Source organism: Scyliorhinus canicula, chromosome 1 (assembly GCF_902713615.1).
Source record: "Scyliorhinus canicula chromosome 1, sScyCan1.1, whole genome shotgun sequence".
In the NCBI taxonomy this organism is placed as follows: Eukaryota; Metazoa; Chordata; class Chondrichthyes; order Carcharhiniformes; family Scyliorhinidae; genus Scyliorhinus; species Scyliorhinus canicula.
Window position 1 is genome coordinate 20645762 of NC_052146.1, and position 19815 is coordinate 20665576.

The 19815-nt window shown below is 44.4% G+C and overlaps 1 protein-coding gene across 1 annotated transcript in view; it reads right to left on the reverse strand.

Moving 5' to 3' along the window:
* Positions 1–355: 355 nt before the first annotated feature.
* The window catches only part of gltpa (glycolipid transfer protein a), a 54767-nt gene continuing 35307 nt past the window's right edge, over positions 356–19815 (reverse strand). The window contains exons 2-5 of the mRNA XM_038817024.1: positions 16985–17043; positions 12117–12250; positions 6206–6356; positions 356–5078 (exon numbers count right to left, since the gene is read on the reverse strand). Of these exons, the coding sequence (XP_038672952.1) occupies positions 4896–5078; positions 6206–6356; positions 12117–12250; positions 16985–17043 (527 nt within the window). The 3' untranslated portion in view covers positions 356–4895. The remainder of the gene's footprint in view (positions 5079–6205; positions 6357–12116; positions 12251–16984; positions 17044–19815) is intronic.

Sequence of the window (19815 nt, forward strand, 5' to 3'; positions counted from 1 at the left end):
GAAACTCTAAAGTTTACAGAATCTCGTGCATAAGAGAACTCAATTTAGATGTTTAGTTAAGGCCCATGTTCCACTCAAGGCAGCAAAATATATATCCAGATACAGCAGTCTTTTTACTTCTATAGTTAGAATAGCAAACTGTTACCATAGTAAAAACAAACAATGGTACATTCCCTCCCCCCCCCCCACCCAAAAAAATAAAGTAAGTAGAACACGTGGAGATTTAAAAGTCAGCAGAATCACACAGGGAGGGGATGGGAATAGATGGATTTGGGTGACATCATAAACCACAAGCTCAACAGTTTACAACCAAACAGCCTGAAGCCCGCTGAAATGACACACTGGCCACCTCAAATTTTAAGTGACCTGCCAAAGCAGGGGAAGGGTTCATTTATTCAGGTCTATAGACGCTCAGTCTGTTCATTCCAACAGCCAGTGTGCTCAATGCTGGTCATGCACAACATCCACGCTAACTTAATAATGATCTTAAATTAAATCAGTGTCTGGTTATCAGGAAATAATCGGATCAGTAACAGAATTTGAGTTGGGGGCACTATTTGCAGTGTTTAGCACATGTAACCTTTTACAAATACACTCCAATATAAATTGCAAAACAAATCTTAAGGTTCCCAACTGGCTCAGGATTATTGCAAAATTCCTCCAAAAAACATACAAGCTGCCACAGATCTATGTTCTGCAGTGGAGGATTTCATTGCTTTGTGCTAGCTGGGTTAGCATCCAGTCAGCAGTGCATCAGAAGGCAGTGGTGCAGCAAGCACGTCAAGACAACAACAGAAACACAAGAGATTCTTCATCATTTTAACAAATATTTTAATTATGTCTAGAAAAAGCTGCCAGCACTGAAGAAAAGAGAACATGCAAGGCACAGGAAGCAGCCCCACCGGAATCCAAGACAAAGAGTCCAGATAGATTCAGATGAAGGCTCTCCTTTCGATTTCCTCCTTCTTGGATATCAACCTCTCTGCCAGCCCAGCACACCCTTCAAAGTCAACCTGACAAGGCTTAATGATCCCTCATTAGAACTGGCAACTTTGCCTAAATGTTGGAAGGAACATCTCTAGACGGACCAAGCAGGTTTTAGTGAATGGACCCATTTGAATCATTAATCCATCTCAGTCAGTCGCTTTTCAGCTTGCCATGCATTAGAGATAGGTTGCCACCTTGTAATACACAACAGAACTGTATAATATTGCTAATAATGCGGGCTTTTCTAGGAAATGAGCTGTCATCACAGGTTGCAATAAATGGAAGGCTCTAGTCATATTTCCAAGCATTTTACTGTGGAATATTGGAACATGTATGCATTAACACAAAATCAGTGAAAAGGTTATTTTCCCAAAAATGTGTCATACCCATAAGTCAACCAGTAATCATAGTAAACTCAACTGGTGCATAATCAGGTTAAGATTAGCTCACTTTGCAGTGTTAAAGCAAGGGTCAAAATATTGCACATATCCAGTTAATGGTCTCACCCACTGTTCAATTACAATGCAAATGTTGACACTACCATTACCCGACTTCATATCCTTCGCTTGAAACCCAAATCTACTTGAATAATTCTCAGGCCCTTGCCATCAAGCAGAGATAGTTGTGAGAGGGAAGGCATTCTATGCTGAGGGACAGGAAGGGAATGCAACACTTGTACACGCACTCACACACACACACACACACACACTGCTGCCCTCCTGACAAGCTCAGATTTTATTCAAGCCAGAAGTTTCAGGCGAGGTAGAAATAGTGAGTGGAAAAAGATTTTAGAAATTGCAAAACTTAATGACTGCAATCTTTAAGGATTAAAAAATGTCATGCCCCATGGTTATAAAAGCTGCGGTCCAAAAAACCAATGGCATTACTGAGATTTCCCTAAATACACTATTTATTCATTAATTCCATTATTCTTTAACAAATCCAAAAGGAGAAAAAAAAATTAAATAGAGACGTAATCAAACAAAGATGTCATAAAAGCACACAAGATCAGCAAAGTGCAACAGTCAACAAGCATATCAGAATATGTGATGCCCAAGTTTCAGGCCATTGCATGAGATCCCACATTAAGACTAAAACGCAGTACAAACAAACTCTAAATCTGCTCAACATCAAACGTACTTAAATGACAGACTTATTCTGCGGAAGCAGTTAGCTGGAATGATCTTGGGACACTATTATTAAAGCGGGAATCCTCTCTCCTATCGCAAATCAGAAAAAGGTTCATTATTTCTTGAAAACGTATTACTGTCCAACTATCATAGTTAATAGGTCCAAGTATAATTTAAAACATGGTTTCAGATTGCTAGGAGTGAACCTGGTCTGCCCAGGTCTCAAAACAAACATCATTTATAACGAGCAGCAATGAGAAGGCACTGAGGTTTCAGTCACGACTATCATGGGACCACCAATACTCCCACATTGCATCTCCCACCCAGCACCATGCAGTGCACCCCCCCCGTGCTTCAAGTGATAGCAAAACACAGTTGGCACACGTGTTTGATTCAGGTCAAGTTAAACATAATTTGCCAAAAATTCCTTTGTTTTTTCAATGTGACAATTGAAGCAACAATATATACAAGTTCTGTTTTGGAAATCTTGTGCTCAAAGTGAGGGGATATTGGTGCACAGGAATACAAGACATCGCCATATTATTAGCATCAAGCACTCAATGGCCGCACTGCTAAATACCAAGCTCCCTCTACTCGACTATTTTTTCCATCCCATCTTTTTTATTGCACTAATTTGACAATTCTCCAAAACCAAAAGCTACTCGGTCACATCTTGGAGTGATATTAACAACTTATTGCCAAATTATCTACCTCTTTCCAGACAGGAATAGTCAATAGACTTTTTTTGTCAAGAGGGACAATCCTGAGCAGCAACTCATGCTAACAGCCATTGTTTGAATATAATAATTAAGACAAAACACACATCTCAATTCTCCTGATGCTGAATGGGTAAAGGAACCAGTTGTTGCCGAAGTACAGAACAAGGAAGTTCCAAAATTTTAATCACTGGTTTTGTCAGTCAGCTGATCTGAAGTCCCTGGGCTTGAAAGACTTATCAAGGGACTGTAATCCCGTTTATCTAGAGGTCATTGGATGGCAAATAATCATACAATAAATTAAAAAGCTGGTCATATTAGCTTCTTTTCAGCTATTCAACATTGCACTCTCAAAAGGAGTGCAGTTTGAAACTGGCTATAGCAGGAAGTGAAACATCAATCTGAAATTGCAAGATAGCTCAGCAGTGAGGGGGGAGCGCAGACAGAATCACCACTTATAGCCAGCAAATGAACAATTAGCAAGGGCACCTCCCAACAGGGTGTTGAAATATTTGAAATGCAACAAGTTTAAAATTAGAAAAGGACCATCTGGATTTTTTAAAACCAGCTGATTCAGCTTATTGCTCTCGGCAATAGAAACCAAGGTCAGACTAGGTTTAAATTTATTCAGATACATTTTGTTTCAGCTTCACCAATTTAGACTAATAGGAAATTCTTAATTTACAGGTTGCATAGTCTCAGCCTCCAGCTCACTGTTATAGCCATTTAAAAGTGCCAAACTGATGGCAGGTTTTGGATATCCAGCAATGATCTTGAGATTTCCAGATTAAATAAATGAAAGGGGGGAAAAGGCCAGACAGGAAGCTCTCCAAAAAGAGCAATTAGAAAAAACCTACAATTTTATCTCTTTAATGTTAACGTCCCTAGTAATCTTTTGCTAACAAGGTCAAAAAATGTTCTACTTCCAGTAGGATTTCGGGAAAGGTTTTCTAAATTGTACATACTACAACCCATTTTAAAATATTTTTCTTTACTTAGAAAAAAAAACAGGGCGAGAGCCCCCCCTGATGTTTTAATTAAAGTGAGCCATCCAGAATGGAATATTACAGACTTCATCCCAGGTCTGGTGTCATATTAGTTAGTTGCCACATGCCTGGCAGGAACTGCCTTCAGCTCCCGTGGTTTGAGGATGTGGGCCAGGAAAGGGGGGGGGGAGAGACGCAGGCAGAGATTCCATGCTGAATCACTGCTCAGCAACTTGAGCCAAGTGGAGATTACCTCTGAGCCTGTACTATGTGCAGTGTCCCGCCACAGCCAGTCTGCTGATATAACTATCTAGGCTCACACAAGATGAATGGACCATACCCCAGCAGGCATCAGCAGCACTGAGAGAGGGGCAGGAGGGGAACAATAAATGGGATTTGGTGATTCAATGTGCTGGAATTTGACATCCAAAATTGTCAGTTTATCTAAATTTAACCATAGAATAATACATAGGATACCCGTAAAATGGCAAGGAACAGTTTTAGAAAAGGATGTGGCTTCATTTATCAGTATGAACTGCTATATTTAAACTATTTAAATTATTTTAGGAAGTTAGCTATGCCTCCTGGCAGTTGAAAAGTAAAAGATGAAATATTTGCAAGTTGAGCTTTTACATTTCCCGCAACATCTCCATTATAAACAGTCAAAGGCCACATTAGTTCCCTGGTGAAAATTTAAAAATGTATTTTGGGAGTAACCCTATAAAATCCTGTAAATTTGTTATATGGTCAATTAATACAAGCAAAGAAAATAATATACACTCCATTATTTAATCAGATAAACCAATAGCTAGAAGGACTAAAGGGATGGATGGACCTTATTGAATTTGTTAATTACAGTACTAGGGTTCAGAAGAACACAGTAACTCACACACAAATCAACTTCACAGAGATTGTGTCTCTTCTGCCTGGATTCCACATAAATTATTACTGCTGGTTAATGATCATTACCCATAGAAACAGCAACCTAAAAAGTTATCAAAATCACAGTGATTACAGTTAGTTAATTGGAGAGAGAGAGAGAGAGAGAGACAGACAGACAGACGTAAGTGCAGGTGTTAGACCTTGTAATCCATCTCTGCGTTCATTTTTGTGTACATTTCATAGATTGCATCAATAGTCACAGTGAAGTTGACTAAAAACAGTCTGATTTTCTCTACACATTCTTCTTCTTTGACATCTCTACCCTTCGACAGCGCTTTCATAAAGTCCGCTTTGTATGGAGCTGCGTAAACTGCGGCCTGCAAAACAAAATGCAAGGTCACGTACTGCAGTCAACACATCAAATCTTGCCCCTCAACATATCCCAGGTGTCCAGCATCCTGCCTGATGTCCGGTCTCCCATACCTGGTGGGTTTTGACACTGATTGCATCAGTAACTACACACTCTTCCCTCAAGAAAATTTAATTAAAATTATAGATTTGGGGAGGACAGACAAAGCAAGGGAATACTCAATAAACGGGAAGATATTTCATGGGGTTGAGGAAGTGAGAGATCTTGCAGTGAATGCCCACAGCTCCTTGTTGATGGCAGGCCAGGTGGCCAAGAAGGCATACGGAATGCTTTATTTTATTGGACGAGGCATTGAATACAAAAGCAAGGGATACAATGATGGAACTGTATAAAACATTAGTTAGGCCACAACTGGAATTTTGTGTACAGTTCTAGTCAGCACAACATTACAGGAAGGACATAATTACCATGCAGAGAAGATTTATAAGGATTTTACCAGAGCTTGAAAATTGCAGCAATGTGGAGCGAGAGATTGGATAGGTTGGGGACGTTTTCCTTCGAACAGTGGAGGCCAAGGGGTAACCTAATTGAGGTGCGCAAAATTAGGAGGAGCGTAGACAGAGTAGAAAGGAAAACCTTTCATCGGGAGGGTGGTGGCCATCCGGAATGCGTAAGCCGAGGCTGAAACGTTCAACTCATTTAAAAAGTACCTAGACCTCTATTTGAAGTGCTGTAACGTGTAAGGCTATGGACCAGGTGCTGGAAAAAAGGAATGGAATGAACGGCTAATTTTTTTTTCTGCGCAGTCATGATGGGCTGGATGCCCTCTTTCTGCACTGTAACATTTCTATGGTGTTGTTGGAATATTCAAAGTATGTTTAAACCTGGAATATTCTAGTTGGAACAATTCTTTGAAGTGTTTTTTCCTGGTCTCCCCATCCCCAGGAAAATGCAGAGATCCAAGGGCAATCTCCCACAGGCCCTGGGATATTTCACAGGGATGGTCAGTATGCATGCGTGAGCCCGTGCATGATTGATCTGGAAGTAACTTCCAGAAAAGGCTTGCCAAGTTTGGTTGCAGCCTAGTATGTGTGAGCAGGTTCAAGCAAGAAGCGAATGCAAAAGAAAACTCACAGAAAATAGTCTTTGTACAAGCCAGCCATGATATTTCTTCAGGGCCAATTCGTATGCTTTTGTTGCATTGACTCGAATGAGGTTTGGATTTGCATCATCCCGCTCCCCATCTGCAATGCTTTGCAGCATAACCTGTATGAACTTCAAACCCCTGCAAAAGTGGATGGGGAAAGAAAATAAAATCACACAAAAACAAGATTTCCCCCCCCCCCCCTATTTTCAAAAATCAGACTAATTTTTAAACATGAATCTAATAGTCACTGATATTACACATTGCATCTATTTATTTCAGTTCACATACCAATGTAGAAACAATGGTAGGACCCCCAATTAATGTAAATGAATTCATTTCCAGACTGCTATCAGAATTAGATCCTTGCAAGCTCGAGTTATCTTCCTTAGCACAATGGCAGCACTCTTGCCTCGCAATCAGAAGGCTGTGCATTCAAGCTGCACTCCAGAGAACATAATAAAAGCTGTCAGTTCAGCACTCTCCCGAGGGGCTCCAACACTGTCACAGGTGCCATTTTTGGACGAGATGTTAAACTGTAGTTTGCCTGCACTCTCTGGTGGTTACAAAAGATACCATCGTACTTGGGATTTTCCTTTTTCCCTGGTTGACATTCATCACTTGACCAACACAAAATACAGATTGACTGATCTTTGTCTCATTGCTGTTTGCAGGACCCTGTTGAGTGCAAATTGGATGGACCGTTTCCCTGCAACACAACAGCAACTACATTACAGAAGCGTTACAATGGCTGAAGTGTTTTGAGATCTCCAAAGGATAACGAGAGGGGCTAAGATAAATGCTCGTTCTCCCAAAGATCTAAATCCAATAGGAAAGGCAGCTCCTTCACTTTAAAAAAGGTGTAATTTGGACATCTGCAAGTACACTTCCATTCCTTGGCCACAGAATTTGCATCACAAAAGTTGGCCATTTGGCCCAACTGGGCTATGTTGGTGCTTACCTGCCACTTCAGGTTTAGGCAATAATGTTGGCCAAGCCAGTGACACCCACACCCCGTGTCATAGAACATAGAACATAGAACAGTACAGCACAGAACAGGCCCTTCGACCCTCGATGTTGTGCCGAGATTTGTCCGAAACCAAGATCAAGCTATCCCACTCCCTGTCATTGTAGTGTGCTCCATGTGCCTATCCAATAACCGCTTGAAAGTTCCTAAAGTGTCCGACTCCACTATCACAGCAGGCAGTCCATTCCACACCCTAACCACTCTCTGAGTAAAGAGCCTACCTCGGACATCCTTCCTATATCTCCCACCCTGAACCTTATAGTTATGCCCCCTTGTAACAACTACATCCACCCGAGGCAATAGTCTCCGAACGTCCACTATCTATCCCCCTCATCATCTTTAAACCTCTATTAAGTCACCTCTCATCCTCCTCCGCTCCAAAGAGAAAAGCCCTAGCTCCCTCAATCTTTCCTCATAAGACCTACCCTCCAAACCAGGCAACATCCTGGTAAATCCCCTTTGAAAATGAAAATGAAAATCGCTTATTGTCACGAGTAGGCTTCAATGCAGTCACTGTGAAAAGCCCCTAGTCGCCACATTCCGGCACCTGTCCGGGGAAGCCGTACGGGACCCTTTGAACCCTTTCCAATGCTTCCACATACTTCCTATAGTGAGGTGACCAACTGCACACAATATTCCAAGTGTGGTCTCACCAGGGTCATGTACAGTTGCAGCATAACCCCACGGCTCTTAAACTCAAGCCCCCAGTTAATAAACGCTAACACACTATAGGCCTTCTTCACGGCTCTATCCACTTGGGTGGCAACCTTCAGAGATCTGTGGACATGAACCCCAAGATCTCTCTGTTCCTCCACATTCCTCAGAGCCCTGCCGTTGACCCTGTAATCCGCATTCAAATTTGTCCTACCAAAATGAATCACCTCGCACTTATCAGGGTTAAACTTCACCTGCCATTTTTCAGCCCAGCTCTGCATCCTGTCAATGTCCCTTTGCAGCCTACAATAGCCCTCCACCTCATCCACTACTCCACCAATCTTGGTGTCATCAGCAAATTTACTGACCCACCCTTCAGCCCCCTCCTCCAAGTCATTGATAAAAATCACAAATAGCAGAGGACCCAGCACTGATCCCTATGGTACACCACTGGTAACTGGTCTCCAGTCTGAAAATTTTCCATCCACCACCACCCCCTGTCTTCTATGTGATAGCCAGTTACTTATCCAATTGGCCAAATTTCCCTCTATCCCACACCTCCTTACTTTCTTCATGAGCCGACCACGGGGAACCTTATCAAACGCCTTACTAAAATCCATGTATACAACATCAACTGCTCTACCTTCATCGACACACTTAGTTACCTCCTCAAAGAATTCAATCAAATTTGTGAGGCAAGATTTACCCTTCACAAATCTGTGTTGACTATTCCGGATTAAGCTGCATCTTTCCAAATGGTCATAAATCCTATCCTTCAGGACCTTTTCCATTAACTTACCGACCACCAAAGTAAGACTAACCGGCCTATAATTACCAGGGTCATCCCTATTCCCTTTCTTGAACAGAGGAACAACATTCGCCACTCTCCAGCCCTCTGGCACTATCACCGTGGACAGTGAGGACCCAAAGATCAAAGCCAAAGGCTCTGCAATCTCATCCCTTGCCTCCCAAAGAATCCTAGGATATATCCCATCCGGCCCAGGGGACTTGTCGACCCTAAGGTTTTTCAAAATTGCTAATACATCTTCCCTCAGAACAGCTACCTTCTCCAGCCTAATCGCCTGTATCACACTCTCATCCTCAAAAACATGGCCCCTCTCCTTGGTGAACACTGAAGAAAAGTATTCATTCAACGCCTCTCCTATCGCTTCTGCCTCCATGCACAAGTTTCCACTACTAACCTTGACCGGCCCCAACCTCACCCTGGTCATTCTTTTATTTCTCACATAAGAGTAAAAAGCCTTGGGGTTTTCCTTGCACCGACCCACCAAAGACTTCTCATGCCCCCTCCTAGCTCTCCTCAGCCCTTTTTTAAGCTCATTTCTTGCTACTTTGTAACCCTCAAGCGACCCAACTGAACCTTGTTTTCTCATCCTTACATACGCTTCCTTTTTCCTCTTGACAAGACATTCAACCTCTTCTGTGAACCATGGTTCCCTCACACGGCCATTTCCTCCCTGCCTGACAGGGACATACCTATCAAGGACACGCAGTATTTGTTCCTTGAACAAGCCCCACTTTTCATTTGTGCCTTTCCCTGACAGTTTCTGTTCCCATCTTATGCTCCCTAATTCTTGCCTAATCGCATCATAATTACCCCTCCCCCAATTATAAACATTGCCCGGCCGTATGGCCCTATCCCTCTCCATTGCAATACTGAAAGACACCAAATTGTGGTCACTATCGCCAAAGTGCTTTCCCATAAACAAATCTAACACTTGGCCCGGTTCATTACCAAGTACCAAATCCAATGTGGCTCCACCTCTTGTCGGCCTATCCACATATTGTGTCAGGAAACCCTCCTGCACACACTGTACAAAAACTGCCCCATCCGAACTGTTCGACCTATAGTGGTTCCAATCAATATTTGGAAAGTTAAAGTCTCCATGACAATTATCCTGAGACCTCCACACCTATCCATAATCTGCTTTGCAATTTCTTCCTCCACATCTTTATTACTATTTGGGGGTCTATAGAAAACTCCTAACAACATGACCGCTCCTTTCCTATTTCTAACTTCAGCCCATATTACCTCTGTAGGCAGATCCCCTTCGAAACTGCCTTTCTGCAGCCGTTAAACTATCCTTAATTAATAATGCTGCTCCTCCACCTCTTTTACCACCTTCCCTACTCTTACTGAAAGATCTATACCCGGGAACTTCCAACAACCATTCCTGTCCCTTTTCTGATCATGTCTCCGTAATGGCCACATCATCGTAGTCCCAAGTACCAATCCATGCTCCAAGTTCACCTACCTTATTCCGGATGCTCCTTGCATTGAAGTAGACACATTTCAACCCACCTTCCTGTCTGCCAGTACACTCCTGCGACCTTGATACCCTCCTCAGTACCTCACTACTCTCAACACTGGTTTCTGGACTACAGCTCGTCTTCCCATCCCCCTGACAAATTAGTTTAAACCCCCCCCCGAAGAGCGGTAGCAAATTTCCCTCCCAGGATATTGGTGCCCCTCTGGTTCAGGTGCAAACCGTCCTGTCTGTGCAGGTCCCACCTTCCCCAGAATGTGCTCCAATTATCCACGTAACTGAAACCCTCCCTCCTACACCATCCCTGCAGCCACGTGTTTATCTGCACTCTCTCCCAGTTCCTCAACCCGCTGGCATGTGGCACCGGCAACAAACCAGAGATGACAACATGATTTGTCCTGGCTCTCAGCTTCCACCCTAGCTCCCTAAATTCCTGTTTTAAATCCCCGTCCCTTCTCTTACCTATGTCGTTGGTACCGATGTGTACCACGACTTGTGACTGTTCCCCCTCCCCCTTAAGGATTCTGAAAAAACGGTCCGAGACGTCACGGACCCTGGCACCCGGGAGGCAACATACCATCCGTGAGTCTCTTTCGTTGCCACAGAACCGTCTATCTGTACCTGTAACTATCGAGTCCTCAATAACTATTGCTCTCCTGCTCTCCCCCTTCCCTTCTGAGCCACAGGGACGGACTCAGTGCTGGAGATCCGGTCACAGTGGTTTACCACTGGTAGGCCGTCCCCCTCAACAGCATCCAAAGCGGTATACTTGTTACTGAGGGGAACGACCACAGGGGATCCCTGTACTGACTGCTTCCTCCCAGCCCCTCTCACCGTCACCCATCTATCTAGATACTTCGGAGTAATTACATCCCTGAAGCTACTATCTATGACCACCTCTGCCTCCCGAATGATCCGAAGTTCATCCAGCTCCAGCTCCAGTTCCCTAACACAGTTTCTGAGGAGCTGGAGATGGGTGCACTTCCCACAGGTGAAATCAGCAGGGACACTGACAGCGTCCCTCACCTCAAACATTCGGCAGGAGGAACATTGCACTACCTTCCCTGCCATCCCCTCTAGATAACTTGCGGATAAAAGAAAGAAAGAGCGTGACTGATATTCACTCACCCCCCTTAGGTTAGAGGAGGTGGAAGGGTGGGGGACACTACAAGTGTTGTGTCTCGGGTTTAGCAACCGCCCAACTTAAATAAAGGTAAAAATAAAACACTTAAGCACCTACCTGATTCCCAAGCTACACTCCGGCTCCCCCTCTCTCTCTCTCCCGCAAAATAATTTTAATAAAATGCTGTTTACTGTTTTTCACCAGTTATATCTTGGTTACTAGTTTATTTTTCTTACCATGGCTGTTCATCACAACAAAATCAATTTCAAGGTTCGTTACATAGCTGATTCAATGACTAATGACTTGGAAAATAAGATGAGGCACTATCTAAACAAGTGGTTGTTCACAGCTGGCAAAAGCACTCGTTTAGAACATAGAACATAGAACATAACAAAGTGAAAACCTCATTTCCACTTAGTACAATTACTGCAATTACGATAAGGCAAATGAGATAGTGTTGGGGCAGGAGGAGGTAGCCTTTCATAGGGCATCTATAGAAGAAATCTACCATAAAGACATGAATAATAGCAAAAAGCTAGACAGGGAGACATGTAATTTGAAGCCCCATTTAAATGGCTATCTAATAGTGAAAAGTCAGCCAAGATTTCTGTGCCCGAGGGCTACCCAGTCCTGCCTCAGGACCTCAGGAATACAGGTTTAGGCATTGTTGTGGCCCCCACTATAGTAAAAATAGCTCCACTGTTCAAGCTCATGTACAAAGAAAAACCACTTGGTTGATGGCAGCTAAATTGTGGAGAGAAAGCCAAAAACAAAAAGGAGAATACAGCTACATAAATGAGACTGTTCACCTTTTTAGCCACATCAGCGCCAGTGTAGCTCCGACCTTTGGCCACTCAGTGCCATGTTGTTCCTTCTCTGCTTCCAGGATTAGCTGCAATGTTTTGAATTTTGAGGGATTTGTCTCATACACAGTCCTAATTTTCTGTATAAAATAAAATAAAATCAACTTTTGCACATACGTCGAACATTCAGGAGTCAAAATTCAGTCCTTTAGTTAGCTACAATTTCCTCTGAAATGAAATGAAAATTGCTTATCGTCACAAGTAGGCTTCAAATGAAGTTACTGTGAAAAGCCCCTAGTCGCCACATTCCGGCGCCTGTTCTGGGAGGCTGGTACGGGAATTGAACCGTGCTGCTGGCCTGTCTTGGTCTGCTTTCAAAGCCAGCGATTTAGTCTGTGCTAAACCAGGAGTGAAAGGCGTGACCAAAAGTGACCAGTTGAATGAATGGAGCTTTCCTCCAAATATACACTGCATTTAACGGTAAGCTACAAACACATGGGACTGGGGCAAGGAGTACATACTGAATCATTAGTTAATAACATTGCTCTTAATTATCATGTAATTGATGAATGATGCAAATCAGTAATGTAGTGGCTATACAACTGCTCAAGATTTCTGGATGAAACCTTTGTAATCCTTCTCCTCCTTCAAGATGCTCCTTAAAACCTATCTCTTTGACCAAGCTTTCAAACACTGATCCTAATATCTCCTTTCTGGTCTGATTAAGGTCCTACGAGGCTTGGGACAGTTCACTATGTTAAAGGCACTACAGAAATGCAAAGTTGTCGATGGAAGCCAAACTGCTAAATTGGAGCTGTGCTGAACCTTGTTTATCAATGGATAGTATTAACTGCACATCTCGTCTGCCGTTACTTCCCACCCACAACAGTGCCAGCTCCCTTCTTCCCATTATCAATTCTTCATACTGCTCCGTTCCCTCACTATTTCCTCACTCAGACCCCAGACCCAAGTTTCTGGTTTATTCCTGGGCCTGAGTACTCAATAGCTCACATTGTCACAATTTATTTTAACATTCCGTGCCTTTATCTTCTTACAGACAATGAAAGCTCCAAATGAAATCAGTCATTTAATAAACAGGGACACAATTTCCCATTGCTTTTTAGATTTCAGTAGCCAAACCCCTTCGACTCCTGGTTCAGAAGATCATGGTTCGTGCCCTGTAGGTTGACATTTCATTCTATTACTTAGGGGCTTGATGGTGCAGATATCTTTCAGATCAGATGTGAAGCTATGGCCATATCTGCTTATAATAGAATAAATAGGAGGAGTAGCCCATATGCTTTCTGCCCGACCTTCAGCTTCAACTCCACTTTCCCCGCTCACCGTATCCTTTGATTCCCTAACACACCAAAATCTGTAAGACAGTAAGATCGCACATAGTTGCCCTGTATCCTATACTCATTCCCTCTTCAAAGAGCCATGTTAGGCAAGCATCCTCAAAGTTTCCCTACATTACAACTGTGATTCCTATCATAGAATTTACAGTGCAGAAGTAGTCCATTAAGCACCCTACTCAAGCCCACGCATCCACCCCATTCCCCCAACCCCACCTAATCTTTCTGGACACCAAGGGCAATTTAGCATGGCCAATCTACCTAGCCTGCGCATCTTTGGACTGTGGGAGGAAATTGGAGCACCCGGAGGAAACCCATGCAGAGAAGGTGCAGACTCTGCACAGACAGTGATCCAAACCAGGTATCGTTCCTGGGAAGCCATGAAGAAACAGTGCTAACCAATTTGCAACCATGCCGCTCACACTGTGCTACCGTGGCCTTTTAGATTTAGATCCCCCACTGTGCTAACGTGCCTTTTAGATTCCTCAATAAGAACAAAATACTTTTGAGGACTTCCGGTGACGGCGGGCAGGAGGCAGCCGCACAATGGAGGGCTCCCATTCGGGAACGGCATTTTCGGGGCTTTAAGCCCGGTCCCAGGGTCCACGGAGGAGGCAAAAGCAGGGAGAAGGCACAGAGGAGGCACAGTGAAGGCACAGTAAAGGAAAATGTCGAGGGCGAGCAAAAAAACGGCCGTCAAAAAAACAGCTGAAGGTCCGTCGGGGAGTGGAAAGGTCACCGCGGGGTCACCAAGGGAAATGGAGGCTGGAGCACCAGGGGAGGCTGCGTTGCTTACGGCTGAAGAAATGACTGCGGTGATGGCTGCGGAATTCGAAAGGCAGTTTACAAAATACATGGAGACAATGAGGAAGGAGATGAGGGAGGTTTTGAGTGTGCTGATGGAGGAGGCGATTTCCCCGGTGACGACGGCGGTGGCGAGCGCAGTGGCGGAGGTGCGGGAAAAAGGGGAGGCACTGAAGGAAGTGGAGGAGACATTATTGCAGCACGGTGATCAACTTACCTCGATGGGGAAGGAGATGCGGAAGATGATAAGAGATTAACAAGGATCTGCAAGGAAAAAATGGAAGACCTGGAAAACAGATCCAGGCGACATAATTTGAGGATTGTGGGGCTGCCCGAAGGAGTGGAAGGCCCGAGGCCGACTGAGTATTTTGCCGCGATGCTGGCGAAACTATTGGGGGAGGGGAAGGATCCCTCCCGATATGAACTGGATAGGGCTCATCAGTCGTGGAGGCCTGTACCAAAGGTGAGTGAGCCACCAAGGGTAGTGACTCTGTGCTTCTGTAGGTACAGTGTGAAGGAGAAGGTCCTGTGTTGGGCCAAGCACAAGCGGGTGGTGCAGTGGGCTGGAGCTGGTATACGCGTATACCAGAACTTTACTATGGAGCTGGCAAGGAGGCGGGCGGCCTTCAACCGGGTGAAGTCGCACTGTACATTAGCAAGGTGCAGTGCGGCATTGTATATCCAGCGAAGCAGAGGGTGACTTACAAGCGCAAGGACTTTTATTTTGGAACGGCGGAAGCAGCGGAGAAGTTTGCGAAGGCAGAAGGACTGTGGCAGAACTGAGAAATTGAGAAATGGCCATGTGCCGACGTAACCTCATGACTATATTTTCTTCATTTTTGTTTCACTGCGTGCGGGTGTATGGGCTAAAGGAGCAATGGGACTTGAACTCGAAATGAGGACTCTGGGGTGTAGGTGGATATGCGGGGTTTGTGTGCTAAAAGGGGATTTCTGGGCTTAGGGCCGGGCAAGGGGGAAAGGGACCCGGGCGGGGGCCTCCACGTTGGCCGGTTTAAGTGTGTGTGTGTGTGCGGGGGGGGAGGGGGGGGTGTCCCGGACTCCTTTTTCTCCTTTGTTTTATTGTTTCCACCGTTGGAGGGTTTGTTTTATTGGATGCATATATTGATAGGTGGGCCGTTGTTTGGGGTGGTGGGAGGATGGGATCATTGTTATTGTTAAGGGGATTGATTTTGTATTTGTTACCGTTTACTGTCTATGGGTGGGGTGTAAATTTTGAAGGAAAATGTGAAAATGGAGAATAAAAACATTTTTTAAAAAAAGAACACACTTTGGGACAACTGGAGCTCATGAATAGTGCTATATAAATGCAAGACTCTTTTAATCCTCTCCTTGTACCAACCTGAACCACCAAGATGACTTAACACTTCTCCCAAAACAATGCAGTGTTCCTTCAGTATGGTACTAGAGTGCCACCATAGATCAAACACTAAATTAAGCCCCAGAGTCATGCTCTAGCCCAGACCTCTCTCAATCAGAGGCAAGTGCATTATAACTGAATCACTCAGACCTCTGACAGGGAATGTCTTCTTTAAAAGGCAATGTAAGAACCAGAGTAGAAGTAAAGGAGTTTACACAATGCTTCACAGCGCCAGGGTCCCAGGTTCAAATCGCGGCTTGGGTCACTGTCTGTGCAGAGTGTGCACGTTCTCCCCGTGTCTGCGTGGATTTTCTCCAGGTGCTCTGGTTTCCTCCCACAAGCTCTGAAAGATGTGCTGTTCGGTGAATTGGACATTCTGAATTCTCCTTCTGTGTACCCGAACAGGTTCCGGAATGTGGCTGAGGATTTGTACAGTAACTGCATTGCAGTGTTAATGTAAGCCTTCTTGTGACACCAATAAAGGTTATTATTATGACTTAATTTATGGAACTAATATTCAATATTACGAGCCAAATTATTGGCCAACATTCCCAGACAAAGTTAAAAAAACCTTGAGAATGGCCAAAAAACACACTGAAAAGATAAATAATACAAAAATTCCCAAGGTGAGAAACTAAATATAAAACTGATAAAGGAGAGTTCAGATTGATTAGAGCCAATATTCAGGAATAACTCCACGGTGCATCTTTGTTGGGGATAGGGAGAGGGTTTGGTAAAGGCAGGTAGAGCTGAAAGCTGCAGGTTTCTATGAAAAGTGGAGCGATGTGCACAGAATAGTCTCCCTCATATGGACATCTCTAGGGCTGCGCAGCCTCACAGCAAAAACTGCGAGCAACAATGAAAACGGTTCCCTGAGCAAATCTAGTTGTAGTGTTGACATTACGTTGCTCGTTTCAGGGTTTAAAATATTTGTGGCAAATTGCACAAGGTCTTATCATTAATTCCCCTGACACACTTATCAAAAGCACAGGAGGGATAGGCTTTCACAAGTACAGGCAGTGTGCCATCAGCTTATTGTTGCAGTGCCTCTCATGTGTGAATGACAGCAAGCTATCCAGCCATGGAGGCCATTACAGCTACGGTGAACCACACACACACACACACACACACACACACACACACACACACACAACTGGCAGCAATGGCTACTGGACAGTGACCAGGAATGGGAACCCTTATCAGGTGGAAGAAAACACAATGAGATTCGTTGTACATCCTACACTGCAACACATTCAAGTCATCCATCCAAAACAAAAATAGGGTAACTGGACAGACCAATTCACACATGTTGGTTTGCCACAGCCCTGACTACTTACAGTGATGTTACCAGTCACATCTGCTTTGATTGGTGAGAATACTGTTGACCCAAGGCAATCTGAAAATAAATAAATGCAATTTGATTCACTATTATTAAACAATATGTTATGCAACAGGCAAGTCTAACTCTCTGCAAAAGCGAGCAGTTAGTGCAAATAGTTTGACCATTTAGAAGCTTAAAGGAATAGATCACGATACATTTTGCACGTCGTTTTCTTAGAATTTGGGTGCAGTCTGAATTTACTAAATGTATATGTTCTGAATTAAAGCCAGTTTGACGTAATTCCGACACTTCATTAGACCATTAGTCATGCTTATTTCAATTTTTTTTCTTTTTTTACATGGGGGGGGGGGGGGGGGGGGCGCCTCGCCTCGCCTCACTCTACCACACGCAGGCAGATTACCCCCGGACACGGTGCTGACACGGCACTACCAAGGTGCCTGGCCTACAGTGCAAGTGCTAGGGTACCACTGTGCCCAGAGTCTGAACACCAGGGGACCTCCAATGGCCTGGGAGTCATTTACGGTAATCTTTTGGAGGTTGGATGGCATTGAGTGTCCGGGGTGGGGGGGCTCTATAGGTTAATGATGACATGGGCGATTCCGGACTCCTTTCTCTTTTTCGCCTGTGTTTTATTTTTCCACTGTGGGAGGGTTTGTTTTCTTTGATGCATATATTGACAGGTGTGCGTTGTTTGGGGTGGTGGGAGGGTGGGATCATTGTTGATGTTAAGGCTTTGTATCTGTTATCGTTTACTGCTTGTTGGTGGGGTGTAAAGTTTGAAGGAAAATGTGAAAATGGAGAATAAAAATATTTTTTTTAAAAACAAAAAGATCTCGCAGGGTGTTCAGAACATCGCAAATCTTGGGCAATTTAACGGCCTCATCGCATGAGACAGGATGGGCTGTTCGGTCCCACCCATAGTATTAGAATACAGAAACAAATCATATTGTCCCAACTGGTCTATGTCCATGTTTGTGCCATGATGTGGAGATGCCGGCGGTGGACTGGGAAGTCTCAAAACAGCAGGTTAAAGTCCAACAGGTTTACTTGAAATCACAAGCTTTTGGAGCACTACTCCTTCCATCAGTGAAGTGGAGGCAGATTCACAATCACAGCAAGTATAGGAGAGACACAACTGCAAGATAATTCCAGATTGGAATGTGAAGAATGGCTGGAATGTGAGTGTTTACAGATAAGACATCTTTACGTGAACAGACAAACAGTTGAGAGTGGAGTGGGTGGTAATCACAGGTAATTGAGGTGTGAATTCTCTCAAGCCAGTTAGTAGGATTCTGCAAACCCAGACAGTATGATGGGGTTACATGCAATGTGACATGAACCAGAGATCCCGGTTGAGCCGTCCTCATCCCTGCGGTTACCAGTTTCTGCATGGTTGTGTGTCTTGAAATCCACCTTGGAGAACGATTACCCAAAGAAAATCAGAGGCTGAATGTCCTGAACTGCTGAAGTGTTCCCCGACTGGAAGGGAACTCTCCTGCATCGCGATTGTTGCGCAGTGCCAGTTCATCCATTGTCATAGTGTCTGCATGGACTCGCTGATATACAACGCCTCAGGATATCCTTCCCTGCAGCGTTAGGAGGTAGACAACATTGGCCAAGTTGCACAAGTGTGTACATTGTACCTGGTAGGTGGTGTTCTACAGTGTGATGGTAGTTCCCATGTCGATGATCCGGCATGTCTTGCAGAGGTTGCCATTGCAGGAGTGTGTGGTGTCATGGTCGCTGTTCTCCTGAAGGCTAGGTAGTTTGCTGCGAACAATGGTCTGTTTGAGGTTAGGCAGTTGTTTGAAGGCAAGTAGTGGAGGTGTGGGGATGGTCTTGGGGGTGATATTCATTGTCATCGATGACATGTTGAAGGCTCCAAAGCAGATGTCATAGTTCCTCCACCCCGGGGAAGTACTGGAGACGAAGGGTAATCTGTCGGTCATGTCCCAGGTTAGTCTTGAGGATGCCGGTACAGTTTTTCGCTGTGGCGCATTGGAACTGTCGATCGATGGGTCGAGCGCCATATCCCTTTCTTACGAGGGAGTCTTTCAGCGTCTATATAGTGTCTGTCACGTTCCTCCTCGTCCGAGCAGATCCTGTGTATATGTAGGGCTTGTCCGTAGGGAATGGCTTCTTTAAAGTGTTTAGGGTAGAAGCTGGAGAAGTGGAGCATCGCGAGGTTATCGGTGTGCTTGCAGTAGAGTAGAGTGCTAAGGTGTCCATCCTTGATGGAGATACACGTGTCCAAGAATGTTACCGACTCTGGAGAGTAGTCCATGGTGAGATGGAACTTGCTGATGCAATCATGTAGTCATTTCAGTGATTCTTTGCCATGAGTCCAAAGGAAGAAAATGTCGTTGATGTATCTAGTGTATAACGTTGGTTGAAGGTCCTGTGCGGTGAGGAGGTCTTGCTCGATCTTGTGCATGAAGATGCTGGCGTATGGAGGTGCGAACTTGGTCACTATGACTGTTCCGGGTGTCTGGATGAAGAACTGGTTATCAAAGGTGAAGACGCTCTGGCCCAGGGTAAAGCAGAAGAGTTGTATGATTGCATCTGGAGATTGGCAGTTGTCGGTGTTGCATAAAGAGGGTGTTGCAGCAATGCCGTCGTCGTGGGGCATGCTGATGTAGAGTACGTCATATTCCAATCTGGAATTATCTTGCAATTGTGTCTTTCCTATATATGCGGTGATTGTGAATCTGCCGCCACTTCACCCGAGGAAGGAGCAGCGCTCCGAAAGCTTGTGATTTCAAATAAACCTGTTGGACTTAAACATGGCAAAAAGTCTCGCAACACCAAATTAATGCTACAGCACCA